Here is a 13,756-nt window from a genome sequence, read left to right on the forward strand (position 1 = left end):
AGTATCCCCAGCAGTGTCCCCAGCAGTGTCCCCAGCAGTGTCCCAGCACTGTCCCCAGCAGTGTCCCCAGCAGTGTCCCCAGCACTGTCCCAGCAGTGTCCCCCAGCACTGTCCCCAGCAGTATCCCCAGCAGTGTCCCCAGCATTGTCCCAGCAGTGTCCCCAGCAGTGTCCCCAGCACTGTCCCAGCAGTGTCCCAGCAGTGTCCCCAGCAGTATCCCCAGCAGTGTCCCCAGCATTGTCCCAGCAGTGTCCCCAGCAGTGTCCCCAGCAGTGTCCCAGCAGTGTCCCCAGCAGTATCCCCAGCAGTGTCCCCAGCAGTGTCCCCAGCACTGTCCCCAGCATTGTCCCAGCAGTGTCCCCAGCAGTGTCCCCAGCAGTTTCCCAGCAGTGTCCCCAGCACTGTCCCAGCACTGTCCCAGCACTGTCCCCCAGCAGTGTCCCCAGCAGTGTCCCCAGCATTGTCCCAGCAGTGTCCCCAGCATTGTCCCAGCAGTGTCCCCAGCAGTATCCCCAGCAGTGTCCCCAGCAGTGTCCCCAGCATTGTCCCAGCAGTGTCCCCAGCAGTGTCCCAGCAGTGTCCCCAGCAGTATCCCCAGCAGTGTCCCCAGCAGTGTCCCCAGCACTGTCCCCAGCATTGTCCCAGCAGTGTCCCCAGCAGTTTCCCAGCAGTGTCCCCAGCAGTGTCCCCAGCATTGTCCCAACAGTGTCCCCAGCAGTGTCCCCAGCACTGTCCCCAGCACTGTCCCCAGCTCTCCTCACAAGCAAGCCCCAGTTTTTATTGCAAGAGTGACCAAACCCCTCCGAGTGTCCCAGTGCTCTCAGAGGCCATAAAGCCCTGGAGAGCCCCCGGACCCCGTCTCTGCCCATTCTGCAGGATTCTTCTGACTGAAGCTTAGCCCTGGGCCTTGGCCTCCCCTCAGCTCGGTTCTGGGGTGCTGCTCCCCAGCCCTGCACCCTGGGGGGACACGGGGAGTCGGTGTGGGTTCCCTCCTGCTGCCCCAGGCGGGCTCTGGCACTGCCTGGTGGCAGGGGATGGTTCGGGTGGGACCCATCCTGCTCCCCCCTGCTGCCACGGGCACTCAGGGGCCAGGGTGGCTGCTCTGGGCTGGGAGCCGGGCAGGAGGAGGAGGAGGAGGAGGAGGAGGAGGAGGAGGAGGAGGAGGAGGAGGAGGAGGAGGAAGAGGAGGAGGAGGAGGAGGAGGAGGTGCTGCAGATGGAGCAGAGAAAGCTCACGGTCTGAGGCTGAAATCCATCCTGAAAAGCAGTGTACATCTCCAAGTGGCCTGTGTCTGCAGAGGGCAGGTGGCTGGCCATCCCTGAGGGAATGTTTGCCCTGAAAGCCTCGGCTCGTCCCCACCCTCTCCTGACGTTTCAGCACTGAACTTCTCTCCTGGGTTTTCCCATCCCTTTGCTAAGCCCCAGCTCCATCTGCACCTCTGCAACACTCCAGGCTCCAGTTCTGGGGAGTTCTTTCTTCCCTGTGAGGGTGGTGAGGCCTTGGCACAGGCTGCCCAGAGAAGCTGTGGCTGCCCTTTCCCTGGAAGTGTTCAAGGATGGGTTGGAGGGGCTGTGGGGCAACCTGGTCTGGTGGAAATGTCCCTGTCTGCAGCAGGGGGTGGAACTGGATGGGCTTTAATGTCCCTTCCCACCCAAACCATTCTGGGATGATGATGATGGTGATGATGATGATGATGGTGATGATGATGAAGATAGCAGAAGCTGGAGAAAAAGGCCATGAGCAGGGACCAAGAGAAACAGAAAACAGGCTGGAGAAAGGCCATTGCACAGCCAGGCACCGCTGTGTTGGGGTGTGGGGTGGCCCTGCATAGCCCACGGGGTGTAATCCCCTCGGACACTCGGGGAAGCTCCTGCTGAGCAGAACTGCCACTCACAGATCTTTAAAGACCTCTGGAAGCCTGGGGGCGCATACAGCCCTGCGCTGTAACAGATACGGAATTTCTAAATGCTTTCAAAAAACCCCCATAAAAGTTGTTTTCTAATAAGGCAGAGGCGGCTGGGATGCACTCAAGGAATCCCAGAAGGGCACCGCAGGGAGGGGAGAGGGCAGGGAGGTGCTTCTCCCACCCACACACCCCAGCACCCACTGCCGAGTCACGGAGGATTCCGGAGCCCGGAGGCATTTAGAAACTTCCCAGAGATCTCTCCTCCTCCTTTTCCTCCTTGCTGTCGTCTTTCTCCTTGTCTTCCTCCTCCAACCCTCCCCAGCATCACCCAGAGAAGGGCAGAGAGTGGGAACCAGCCCCCAGCTCCCCCGAGCCCCCCTGGCACTGGGGCATTGCTGCCCACCATGACTCCGGTCCCAGGGGCACCGAGGGAGAAATCCATTGCAATCTCTCAGCTGCTCGCCTTTCTGTTCCTTCTCCTCTCCCAAATTCCACTTTCTCATTTAATCTGCCAGGGCCCATGATCCTGGTTTTTTATGTTTCTCAGCCATTTGGAAGAGTTCAGCTAACCGCCAGTGATGCCCCAGCGAACTCCACTGGCTTCCATGGTGCTGCCAGGGGCTGCCAGCCCAGTGTCCAGCTAGAGCCTCCCTGTGCCCCAGGTCACCCCACGCCAGCTGTTTGAGGGATGGGATCAGTCCCTGCCCAGCAGGCATCCCCCGGAGGCTGGGCTGTCACCACGGCGGCCCCTGGGCAGTTCCATCACCCATCACCGGAGCAGCCCGTGCTGAGCACAGCGCAGGGTGCCAGCGGCCGGCCCGTGGGCAGGGGGCGGCCGGGGAGGAGACCCCCCCGCAGCGGGCAGCAGCTGCTGGGCACCCGGGGACTCCTTGGGACCGCTCATGTTCCACAGCTTCATCAATGACCTCGGGGTGATTAACGACGGAATTACCTCTGCAGGGCTGGCACAGGGGGGTCTCCAGGGCGGGCAGGGGGGTGAGTGCCCATCACCGTGGTGCCGGGCGGGCAGGGGCCGCGGCGGAGCGGGGCGGGACCGGGCAGCGACAGTGCTCCGCTCCCGTCCCGGTGCCGGTGCCGGCTGCCTCGCTCCCCCGCTCCTCTCCGGACCCCGGCGCCCCGCTCCCCCTCCCAGCCCCGCTCCGCTCCCCCGCTCGCCGCCGCTCCCCGCCCGCCGGGGGCCGGTCCCGCTGACGCGGGCGGGGCGGAGCGGGAGGCGGGCGGGGGCGGCGGCGGAGCCCGGGGACCCGCGGACGGACGCGGCTGCGGCCATGCAGCGGCTGCCCGGAGCCCCGCGCCGCTGACCGGCCGTGCCGCCGCCGCGATGAACTTCCCGGGCGGCGCCGGGCAGAGCCCCGGGCAGCAGCAGAGCCTGGCGGCGCCGGGCGGGCCGGTGCCCGTGCCCGTGCCCGGGCCCTCGGGGCCGCAGCCCGGCGGGCCGCCCCCGCCGCAGTTCGGGCTCTCCAACTCGGCCGCGATCCGCGCCGAGATCGGCCGCTTCGAGTCCGTGCACCCCAATATCTACGCCATCTACGACCTCATCGAGCGCGTGGAGGACCTGGCGCTGCAGAGCCAGATCCGCGAGCACGTCATCTCCATCGAGGGTGAGCACCGGCACCGGGCACCGAGCGGGCACCGGCACCGGCACCGGGCCGGCCGCGCCGCCTTTGTCCCCGCCGCACCTGCGGCCGCCGCCGCCCGCCCCGCGGGGCCCGGCCCGGCCCTGCCCGCGGCACCGGCATCGCGCCGGGCCCTGCGGCGGCGGGGCTGCGGGGCTGCGGGCCGGGGCTCGGCGGGGCTGCGGGGCGGGCACGGAGAGAGCCCCGGGGCCGGCTGTGAGCCCTCGGCCCGGCCCGGCCCGGCCCGGCCCGGCACGGCTCGGCTCGGCACGGCCCGCAGCGATGGTGGTCGCGGCCGGGCCTGCGCAGGGCCGGGGACTCCGCCCGCGGCCTCTGCCGGCAGCGGCGGGCGGGGGCGGCGCCGCTCCGGCCGCGGGCGGGGGGATCGTGCTCGGCACGGACGGGGAGCGGCATCCGCCGGAGCCCGTAGCGTCAGAAATGCGGAAAACTGCAGCCCGGGGACCGGGCACCGGCAGCGAGGGCAGGGCTGGAGCGAGGAACTGCGGAGGAGCGAGGGAATGCAGTGGAGCCCAGGGGCTGCGGTGGGGCCGAGGGGCTGCCGTGGAACAGGGGGCTGAGATGGAATTGGGGATGTAGCCGAGGGGCTGCGGTGGAACTGGGGGGCTGAGATGAAGGGGCACTGGGATGGAGCCGAGGGGCTGCGATGGAGCTGGGGCCCTGGGATGGAGCCGAGGGGGTGCGATGATTTGGGGGACTGGGATGAAGGGGGCACCGGGATGGATTTGAGGGGCTGGGATGGATTTGGGAGGCTGGGATGGATTTGGGGGGCTGGGATGAAGGGGGCACCGGGATGGAGCTGAGGCCAGGGTGCCGAGCGGCTGCGGTGCCGCTGGGTGCAGGGAAGGTCGATGGTGCCCTGCTGGGGCCCACCATGGGCTGGATCCCCCCGCCTGGGGACCCCCTGCCCTCGGGGACCCCCAGTTCCGCAGCAGGGGGGGCGGCGGGCGCGGGGCTCTGCTCTGTCGGCAGCCCCGCTGCAGCTCGGTGCCCACCAGGCGCTGCCTTTCCCTGCCCTGGGCTTGTTGTCCCAGCCTGGTGGCAGCGTGCTCAGCTCCGTTCCTGCTGCCTCGTGCCGGGAATGTCACCCCAGGGGCACACGAGGTGGTTTTGGGGAGTGGTGGCCCTGCTACAGGGGTGCTGGCCACCGTGGTGACGCTGCACGGGAGCAGCAGCCTGGGTGCTTCTCCAGAGGCCTGCATCCCACTTTGGTCCTTTGGGTTCTGTGGAAAGCAGAAAAGGAAGATGGACTGAAAGGTTGTGTGGGTTGGGGGAATGTAAATGACAGAATTTGTTTTATTGGCCTGTGGTGCAAGGACAAAGGCCACTCGGTGGGGTTGAGACGGGGAGGATGTAAGAGCCAGGGCTGGTGCTGGAGGGGCCTTTCCAGCTCTGTGGAGGTGTTCAGCCACAGAAGGCTGTGGGGTTGATGGAGCTCGAGAAGAGCCAAGGGACTGAGGTGGGATGGGGATGGGTGGGAGCACAGGCTGGCACAGGCGTGTCAGTGGCTCAGCTGGGTCCCACCAGCCAGCTGGGGCAGTCACAGGGGGCTGGTGGGGAGGGCTGTGCTGTGGCCTCCTGTGGGGCTCCTGCAGCTCTCCTCAGCTGTGCTCAGATGGCAGCAGGGCTGGGAGCCCGAGGTCACTGGTGACATGACCTGATCTCGTTCCTGTGCTGTGGGACAGAGGAGCTGCCAGCCAAGCCATGGCAGGGCCGTGCCTGGGGTGGTGCCAGGGTCCCCTCTGTGGGCAGAGCCACGCTGGGCCCTGTGTCCCTGTCCCGTGTCCCTGTGCAGGTCTCTGAGCCCCATGTCCCTGCCCCTTGTCCCTGTACAGGCTCTGAGCCCTGTGTCCCTGCCCCATGTCCCTGTCCCCCTGCAGGTCTCTGAGCCCCGTGTCCCTGCCCTGTGTCCCTGCCCCATGTCCCTGTCCCCCTGCAGGTCTCTGAGCCCCGTGTCCCTGCCCCATGTCCCTGTCCCCCTGCAGGCTCCGAGCCCCCCGTGCCGCTCTGCGCCCCCAGCCCGCGGTGGGTGCTGGGCAGGTGGGAGGCGCGTCTCTTAGCAACTCCTGTGCTGCGGGTTCTGCTGCTGCTCGGGAAGGTGTGAACACACACTCACACACACAGACACACAGACACACAGACACACAGACACTCACAGAGACACAGACACTCACACACACACACAGAGACACAGAGACACACAGACACACAGAGACACACAGACACACACACACACACACAGACACAGACACACAGACACACACACACAGACACAGAGACACAGACAGAGACACACAGACACACACACAGACACAGACACACACACAGACACACAGACACACAGAGACACAGACAAACACACACAGACAGACAGACAGACAGACACACACACAGACACACACAGACACACATACACAGACACACACAGACACACACTCACACACTCACACACTCACACACACACTCACACACACACTCACACAGACACACACACAAACACACACACACTCACACAGACACACACACACTCACACACTCACACACTCACACACTCACACACTCACACACACACTCACACACACTCATACACACACACTCACACACACACACACACACACACACACACACACACACACACACACTCACACACACACACACACACTCACACACACTCACACACACAGACACACACACACAAACACACACGCACTCACACACACACACACACACACAAACACACACACAGTCACACAAACACACACACAGACACACACACACACAAACACACACACACTCACACTCACACACTCACACACTCACACACTCACACTCACACTCACACACTCACACACTCACACACTCACACTCACACTCACACACTCACACACTCACACACTCACACACACACAAACACACAAACACACACACACTCACACACACAGACACACACACACATACTCACACACACACACCGAAACAGACACACAGACACACAGACACATCCCCTCCCCAGCTCTGCTGCCCCGGGGGCTCAGGCTCCCCAGCCCCCCTGTGCTGCCCCGCCGGGCTCAGGGTGCCCTGCACCTCCGGCCGTGCTCGGCTCCTGTGGGATGGGGCCCGAGGCTGCAGCTCCTGGGCTCTGCCTGCTCCAGCCACAGCCCCATCCTGCCTCCTCCAGCAGGAATCCCACGGATTTCCTTGTCCCTAGTACCTGCCAGGCACTGGGGTGAGTCCTGACCCTGCAGAAACGTGTGCTGTGACTGCACAGTTACCTGGGACCCGTTACCAGGGTGTGTGAGCCAATTCACAGGGGCTCATTAACGGCTGGAGGAGCCTGGCTGGAGATGTTATCAGTCCGAGGAGTGCCTTGATCTGGAAGGGAATTTCCTTATAGATTGCAGGTTTGAGGCTTGATACAGAAATGTCTGGAAGAAGATTTTGTTTGTTGATGTTCCTGATCTGAAGGTCAGAGTTGGTGACTGGAACGATGGCTCATGGTTTGAAAATGGAAGTTGCCAGTGAAACCCCAAATTCAATTTCCTAAAACGGGAGCGCTGGGTCTTGCAAGACTTGCTCACATCCTCCTGCCAGATTCCTTTCCTGTAGGGAATTCCTTCACTTTTGAAGGGGGAAGTCGAAGGCAGCAGGGGTCCAAGTGCCCACCCTCTGTCCCTGTCACAGCACCCCTGACAGCAGGGCTGGCACCTCAGGGGTGCCACTGTGGCAGCTGTGCAGCAGTGGAGTTGGGCATTGGCAGCTGTACAGGACCAGGGGGGTGACAGGGCTGGGGTGTCTGTGACACTGTGGCCCTGCCAAGGAGGGGACAGGGGTGGCTGTTGGGGGGCTGCTGCAGCCAGAGCCCTGCCAGCCCCCCAGCCTGGGCAACAAGCCTTTCCTGGGAGGTTTGGAGCCAGCTGTGCCTGCTCGTGGTTTGGCATCGGTGGTGCCACTGTGGGCAGGAAGGGACACGTGCTCTGCTTTGGTCTCCTCCTTGAGCTGGACTTTGTCTGGAGGCCGTGGGCAGAGGGGCTGAGGGGCACTGGGGCTGGGGGAGATGATAGGCTGGGCTGGTCGCCAGCATCAGCTGCATCACAGGCAGGACCTGGAGCTTTTGGTAGTTTCTAACCACCAAATTTGGACAGATTTTCAGGGGGCTTGCAAAAAGCAATTCCCTCATCCCAGGCTGCTTTCCTTGCCAAGTTGAGGAGACTGCTGCAAGCTGCTGAGTTCTATAAAAGATTTCATAGCTGCATAAAGCAGAATGATACCAAACTGGGGCTGGTGCAGCCCTGCTCACAGTAAATGTGACCTCCATCCTGGCTCTGGGACGGGCTGCAGACAGAACTGTATTAATGCAGTTTGTAATTAGAGCTGTCACTGCACAGTGCTCAATTTCTTTCCTAGCAATGACCTTTGAGCAGTGACCAGATGTGGTGTGAGGAGGACAGGCAGTGTCTTGGTGCAGGGGTTACCTGAGGAAGGTGCAGGACAGGCTGTGAGCAGCACAGAACCAGCAGGGATCCAGGGGCAGGAGGGGACAGCACAGCAGGGTGGAGCAGTGGCAGAGCATCACGATGTGGGACTGAAGAGATGGTTACACAGAGGTTTTCTGGTGTGTGAAGTGGTGAAGGTAGGAGGGAGGTAGGAAGTAGGTGAGATTCCCTCAACAGAGCTTTTGCCAGGGAATTTTCTTCTGATGTTTGTGGTTGTGCACATGGCTTGCAGCCCACCTAAATCTCAGCTCTCCGGGAAAACCTGGAGAGGTTTGAGCCATGGTGAGGATGGGGTGTCCAGGGAGCAGGACCAGGAATCTCTCTGCAGTCAGCTTTACCTGGAGCATGTGTTTTTCCCTTCATTGTCCTTCCTCACCTGTCCCACCTGCCTCTAAGCCCGTGTGGGTTCCTCTCTGCAGTTTGGGAAGCAGGGTTACTTTGGGAAAGCTCTGCTCTACAGTTCCCAGCTGTTGCTGCTCTGGCAGAGGCTTGGGGTGAGAGAAGCCCTGCAGAGTGTCAGAGGTGGCTGGGAGCAGCCTGGACGTCCCTGACCTCCACATCTGCTGTTCTGGCAGGGGCTGCCCCACTGCTGGCTCTGTGGCACTCCAGGGCCTGGCTGTGAGGCCAGCACGGACCTTGGGGAGGGTAAACAGCCCATCCCAGGATTTTAGCCTTGGAAAGTAAGGCCTCTGGCTAAGCCCTGTTGGAGATACAGACCTGGGATTCTGCCTCAGGAGTTTACTCCATCATAAACTGTCTTGCTGTCAATAAATGTTGTGGCTTTTCCAGTCACATGTTGGCATCTCCAACATCCTGGGTATTTTCTGCATTTCTCTCTTAGGAAGGACTGCCTTGATCCTGGGCATTTTCGTGTTTAAAGCCACTTGTAGCAGTTACTGAGGCCACTTTGCTGTCTCTCTTTCACATTAGTTAAATTGGCTGAACTTCATCATTCTGTTCAGTTCCAGCACAAGGCTCCCAGCTCTGTGCTCCATCCTTCCCCAATGGCTCTTGGAGCTGCTGCTGCTTCCTGTGCTGGTTCACAAAGCAAACTGAGGCAGGAGCTGCCACTGGTGCAGGATCTTGTGCAGGAAGACGGGGGCACTCTTGGCTGGAGGCTGCAGTGCTGCCAGGCTGGGGGAGCCTCAGTGCCATGATGGGGAGCTCACAGTGCCAGATTGGGGTACACACAGTGCCAGGTTGGGGCACACACAGTGCCAGATTGGGGCACACACAGTGCCAGTGTGGGGCACACACAGTGCCAGGTTGGGGCACACACAGTGCCAGGATGGGGTACACACAGTGCCAGTGTGGGGCACACACAGTGCCAGGTTGGGGCACACACAGTGCCAGGCTGGGGAGATCACAGTGCCAGATTGGGGCACACACAGTGCCAGATTGGGGCACACACAGTGCCGGGTTGGGGCACACACAGTGCCAGGTTGGGGCACACACAGTGCCAGGCTGGGGTACACACAGTGCCGGGTTGGGGCACACACAGTGCCAGGTTGGGGCACACACAGTGCCAGATTGGGGCACACACAGTGCCAGATTGGGGCACACACAGTGCCAGGTTGGGGCACACACAGTGCCAGGCTGGGGTACACACAGTGCCAGATTGGGGCACACACAGTGCCAGGTTGGGGCACACACAGTGCCAGGCTGGGGTACACACAGTGCCGGGTTGGGGCACACACAGTGCCAGGTTTGGGTGCCCAAAGTGCCAGATTGGGTGCCCACAGTGCCAGATTGGGGCACACACAGTGCCGGGTTGGGGCACACACAGTGCCAGGTTTGGGTGCCCACAGTGCCAGATTGGGGTACACACAGTGCCAGGATGGGGCACACACAGTGCCGGGTTGGGGCACACACAGTGCCAGATTGGGGCACACACAGTGCTGGGTTGGGGCACACACAGTGCCAGATTGGGGCACACACAGTGCCAGGTTGGGGCACACACAGTGCCAGGTTTGGGTGCCCACAGTGCCAGATTGGGGTACACACAGTGCCAGGTTGGGGCACACACAGTGCTGGGTTGGGGCACACACAGTGCCAGGTTTGGGTGCCCACAGTGCCAGATTGGGGTACACACAGTGCCAGGATGGGGCACACACAGTGCCAGGTTTGGGTGCCCACAGTGCCAGATTGGGGTACACACAGTGCTGGGTTGGGGCACACACAGTGCCAGGATGGGGTACACACAGTGCCGGGTTGGGGCACACACAGTGCCAGGTTTGGGTGCCCACAGTGCCAGATTGGGGTACACACAGTGCCAGGATGGGGCACACACAGTGCCAGATTGGGGCACACACAGTGCCAGGATGGGGCACACACAGTGCCAGATTGGGGTACACACAGTGCTGGGTTGGGGCACACACAGTGCCAGGATGGGGTACACACAGTGCTGGGTTGGGGCACACACAGTGCCAGGATGGGGTACACACAGTGCTGGGTTGGGGCACACACAGTGCCAGGTTTGGGTGCCCACAGTGCCAGATTGGGGTACACACAGTGCCAGGATGGGGCACACACAGTGCCGGGTTGGGGTACACACAGTGCCAGATTGGGGTACACACAGTGCCGGGTTGGGGTACACACAGTGCCGGGTTGGGGCACACACAGTGCCAGGATGGGGCACACACAGTGCCAGGATGGGGCACACACAGTGCCAGGCTGGGGCACACACAGTGCCAGGATGGGGCACACACAGTGCCAGGTTGGGGGAGCCTCAGTGCCAGGATGGGGCACACACAGTGCCGGGTTGGGGCACACACAGTGCCAGGTTGGGGCACACAAAGTGCCAGATTGGGGTACACACAGTGCCAGGTTTGGGTGCCCAAAGTGCCAGATTGGGGTACACACAGTGCCAGATTGGGGCACACACAGTGCCGGGTTGGGGCACACACAGTGCCAGATTGGGGCACACACAGTGCCGGGTTGGGGCACACACAGTGCCAGGTTGGGGCACACAAAGTGCCAGATTGGGGTACACACAGTGCCGGGTTGGGGCACACACAGTGCCAGGTTGGGGCACACACAGTGCCAGGATGGGGCACACACAGTGCCGGTTTGGGGCACACACAGTGCCAGGTTTGGGTGCCCACAGTGCCAGATTGGGGCACACACAGTGCCGGGTTGGGGCACACACAGTGCCAGGTTTGGGTGCCCACAGTGCCAGGCTGCACTCTGGGCTGGCCGTGGCTTCTCTCTGCTGAATCAGCCCCGAGTAAATGACACCCTTTGGGAAGGAGAGCGTTCTGCTTAGGCAGCTTTCTGCTGCTGATTCCATGACCTCTGCAGAAAAGTGCCCATTGTGTGCCTGTGGGTTCCCCAGGGCTGGTGCTGGGGTGCCGTGGGGGGAGCTGAGACCCCACAGCCAGTGGCACATCCCTGTCCAGGCTGAGCTGGAGGCTCCTGCTGTAATACCCCTGTGCTCAGGGCCAGCTTCCTCTGGCACTGTGGTCTCCAGATGTGCTGCAAGTTAAGTTAAAAGAGCACAAAATGGGAAGTTGGGTAAATCACAGAACCAGACAATGGTTTGGGTTACAGACCATCTTGTTCCACCCCCTGCCCTGGGCAGGGACACCTTCCACCAGACCAGGCTGCCCCAAGCTCCATCCAGAATGGCCTTGAGCACTTCCAGGAGTGGGGCAGCCACTCCTTCTCTGGGCAGCTTGTGGCAGGGCTTCACCACCCTCACAAGGAAAAATGTCATCTCCATATCCCACCCAACCCATACCTACCCTTCCCTTCCTGAGTGTGGGAGCCATTCCCCCTCGTGCTGTCACTCCAGTCCCTTATCCCAGGTCTGTCTGTGGGCCCTGGCAGGGCTCTGAGGTCTCTGGAGCCTTCCCTTCTCCAGGTGAGCATCCTGGCCTGGCACTATCCCTGCCTGTGACCAGGAGCCTCTCTGGCATTAGCCAGGCACTATCCCTGCCTGTGACCAGGAGCCTCTCTGGCATTAGCCAGGCACTGCTCTTTCTGTGACCAGGAGCCTCTCTGGCAGGATCCAGGCGTGTGCTGGGCTTGGTTCAGTCAGTCTCAGCTGCCTGTGGTGTGAGCCCTGAGCGTGGGGGATGAGCAGGGGCAGGGTCAGGCCTGGCCAGGGCTGGGACAGCAGGGGGGAGCTGGGGTGTGCTGAGCTGTGTGAGCTGCTGGCACAGCTCCTGTGCCCATCCCCTGAGTGTGACAGCAGCAGCAGCAGCAGCAGCAGCAGTGCCTGCCAGTGGTCAGTGCCTGGGCAGTGCAGCAGTGGTCAGTCCTTGGGCAGTGCACCAGTGGTCAGTTGCTCCAGGCAGTGATGTCCTGCTGGCCTGGGCCTCTGTCAGGACAGGGACAGCAGTGGTCTGTCCCCAGAGCCTGCCCTGGCTGTGGGGTGAGCCCTGGTGCATCCCTGCTGTGCTGGGAGTGCCCAGGGGGAGCAGAGCTCTCTGCAGCTCACTGTGAATCATACACCTGCCATTTGCTTCCAGGAGCTTCCCCAGAGCTCCTGACAGAGCAGTCTGCTGTCTACACTGCCAGTGCTGGCACTGCTGGGCTCTCAGCTGCTCTGGATCTGCTGAAATGGGAATGGCAGGCCTGGGTGCACCATCTGAGCCAGTGGTGGCACTTCTGTTTGACTTGGGTGGCCAGTTTAGATCCAAGTGGTGTCTGCTCTGGTCCCAAACTGTTTCCAGCGGGGCTGGCTGACACGGGATGGTCCTGCTGGGGCTCTGGGGCACTGGTCCAGCCTTGGGGCTGCAGTCCCCTTGCAGCTGGGTGGCTGTGGAGGGAGCAGTGGCCACAGGGCCAGGAGCAGCTCTGGGCTGAGGGGCTGCACAGAAGCCTGGCTGCTGGGAGATGGGGGTGTGAGAGCTGCCCCAGAGCTCTGCCACTGCATGGGCACCACATCCCTCCCTGTCAGGGGAGGCCTTTCCTCCTTGTGATCCCACCTTCCTGCTTTGGCATCCCATTCTTTTTTAAAATTCTTCTCCAAGGCTTCCTGCAAGTGGTGATCTCGCCGTGCAGCACTGCAGGGCTGGGAATCCCTGCCCACTGTGCTCCTGCCCTTCATGGAAGGGACACCTGGCATCTCATTCCTGCTGCCTGCCCAGCTCTGGCAGCACTGGGAGCACAGCTTCCCTGGGTGCCTGTCCAGGTGCCTTTCCTGAAGGGATGTAGTGAGTGCAAGAGATCTTCTGGGGCAGGAAAGGTAAAAATTAAGATAATTTTAGCTGCTTCCCAGCTGGAAGGAGGTTTGTGTGGTTAACACCTGTTGCATGCCTGCTCTGCTCTCCTGCCTCAGTGACTTTCAGACCTGCTGTCCAATTGCAACCAAACCCTGCTGCTTCTGAGTTCCCACAAATCCTGGGGAAATAGATTTCCAGCCAGAGCAGAGCACCCCAGCTCTGGCATGCAGAGGGCAGGGGAAGCCTCCATCTGTCCAGGGTGTGGGACTGCATCTCCACTGCTCTGAGTCCCTGGGGAATTCCTGCCCGGGGCCGTGTGTGAGATCTGGTTCTGGGCTGTGATGTGTGATGAAATCCTCTCCAGCCCGGGGCTCTGCCTCTGCAGCTGCTGCTTTGGGCTGCTCTGGGGATGGAGGGGCAGCCCCTCCCCGGGGTAACAGGGCACAGCTTGGGGAGCTGTGAGGGCTCTTTGCAAGAGGACAATAAAGTGATCTCAGGTGGTTTATGTGGAGCTTTCCAACATGGAGCACAGCC

The 13,756-nt window shown here is 61.7% G+C and overlaps 1 protein-coding gene across 2 annotated transcripts in view; it reads left to right on the top strand.

Moving 5' to 3' along the window:
• The first annotated feature begins 3,157 nt into the window (after nucleotides 1–3,157).
• The window catches only part of AGAP3 (ArfGAP with GTPase domain, ankyrin repeat and PH domain 3), a 116,825-nt gene continuing 106,226 nt past the window's right edge, over nucleotides 3,158–13,756 (top strand). For both annotated transcript variants that reach the window (XM_056484189.1, XM_056484191.1), the window contains exon 1: nucleotides 3,158–3,528. In XM_056484189.1, the coding sequence (XP_056340164.1) occupies nucleotides 3,249–3,528 (280 nt within the window). In that variant the 5' untranslated portion in view covers nucleotides 3,158–3,248. The remainder of the gene's footprint in view (nucleotides 3,529–13,756) is intronic.

This window comes from Oenanthe melanoleuca, chromosome 2, assembly GCF_029582105.1.
Source record: "Oenanthe melanoleuca isolate GR-GAL-2019-014 chromosome 2, OMel1.0, whole genome shotgun sequence".
NCBI lineage: Eukaryota > Metazoa > Chordata > Aves > Passeriformes > Muscicapidae > Oenanthe > Oenanthe melanoleuca.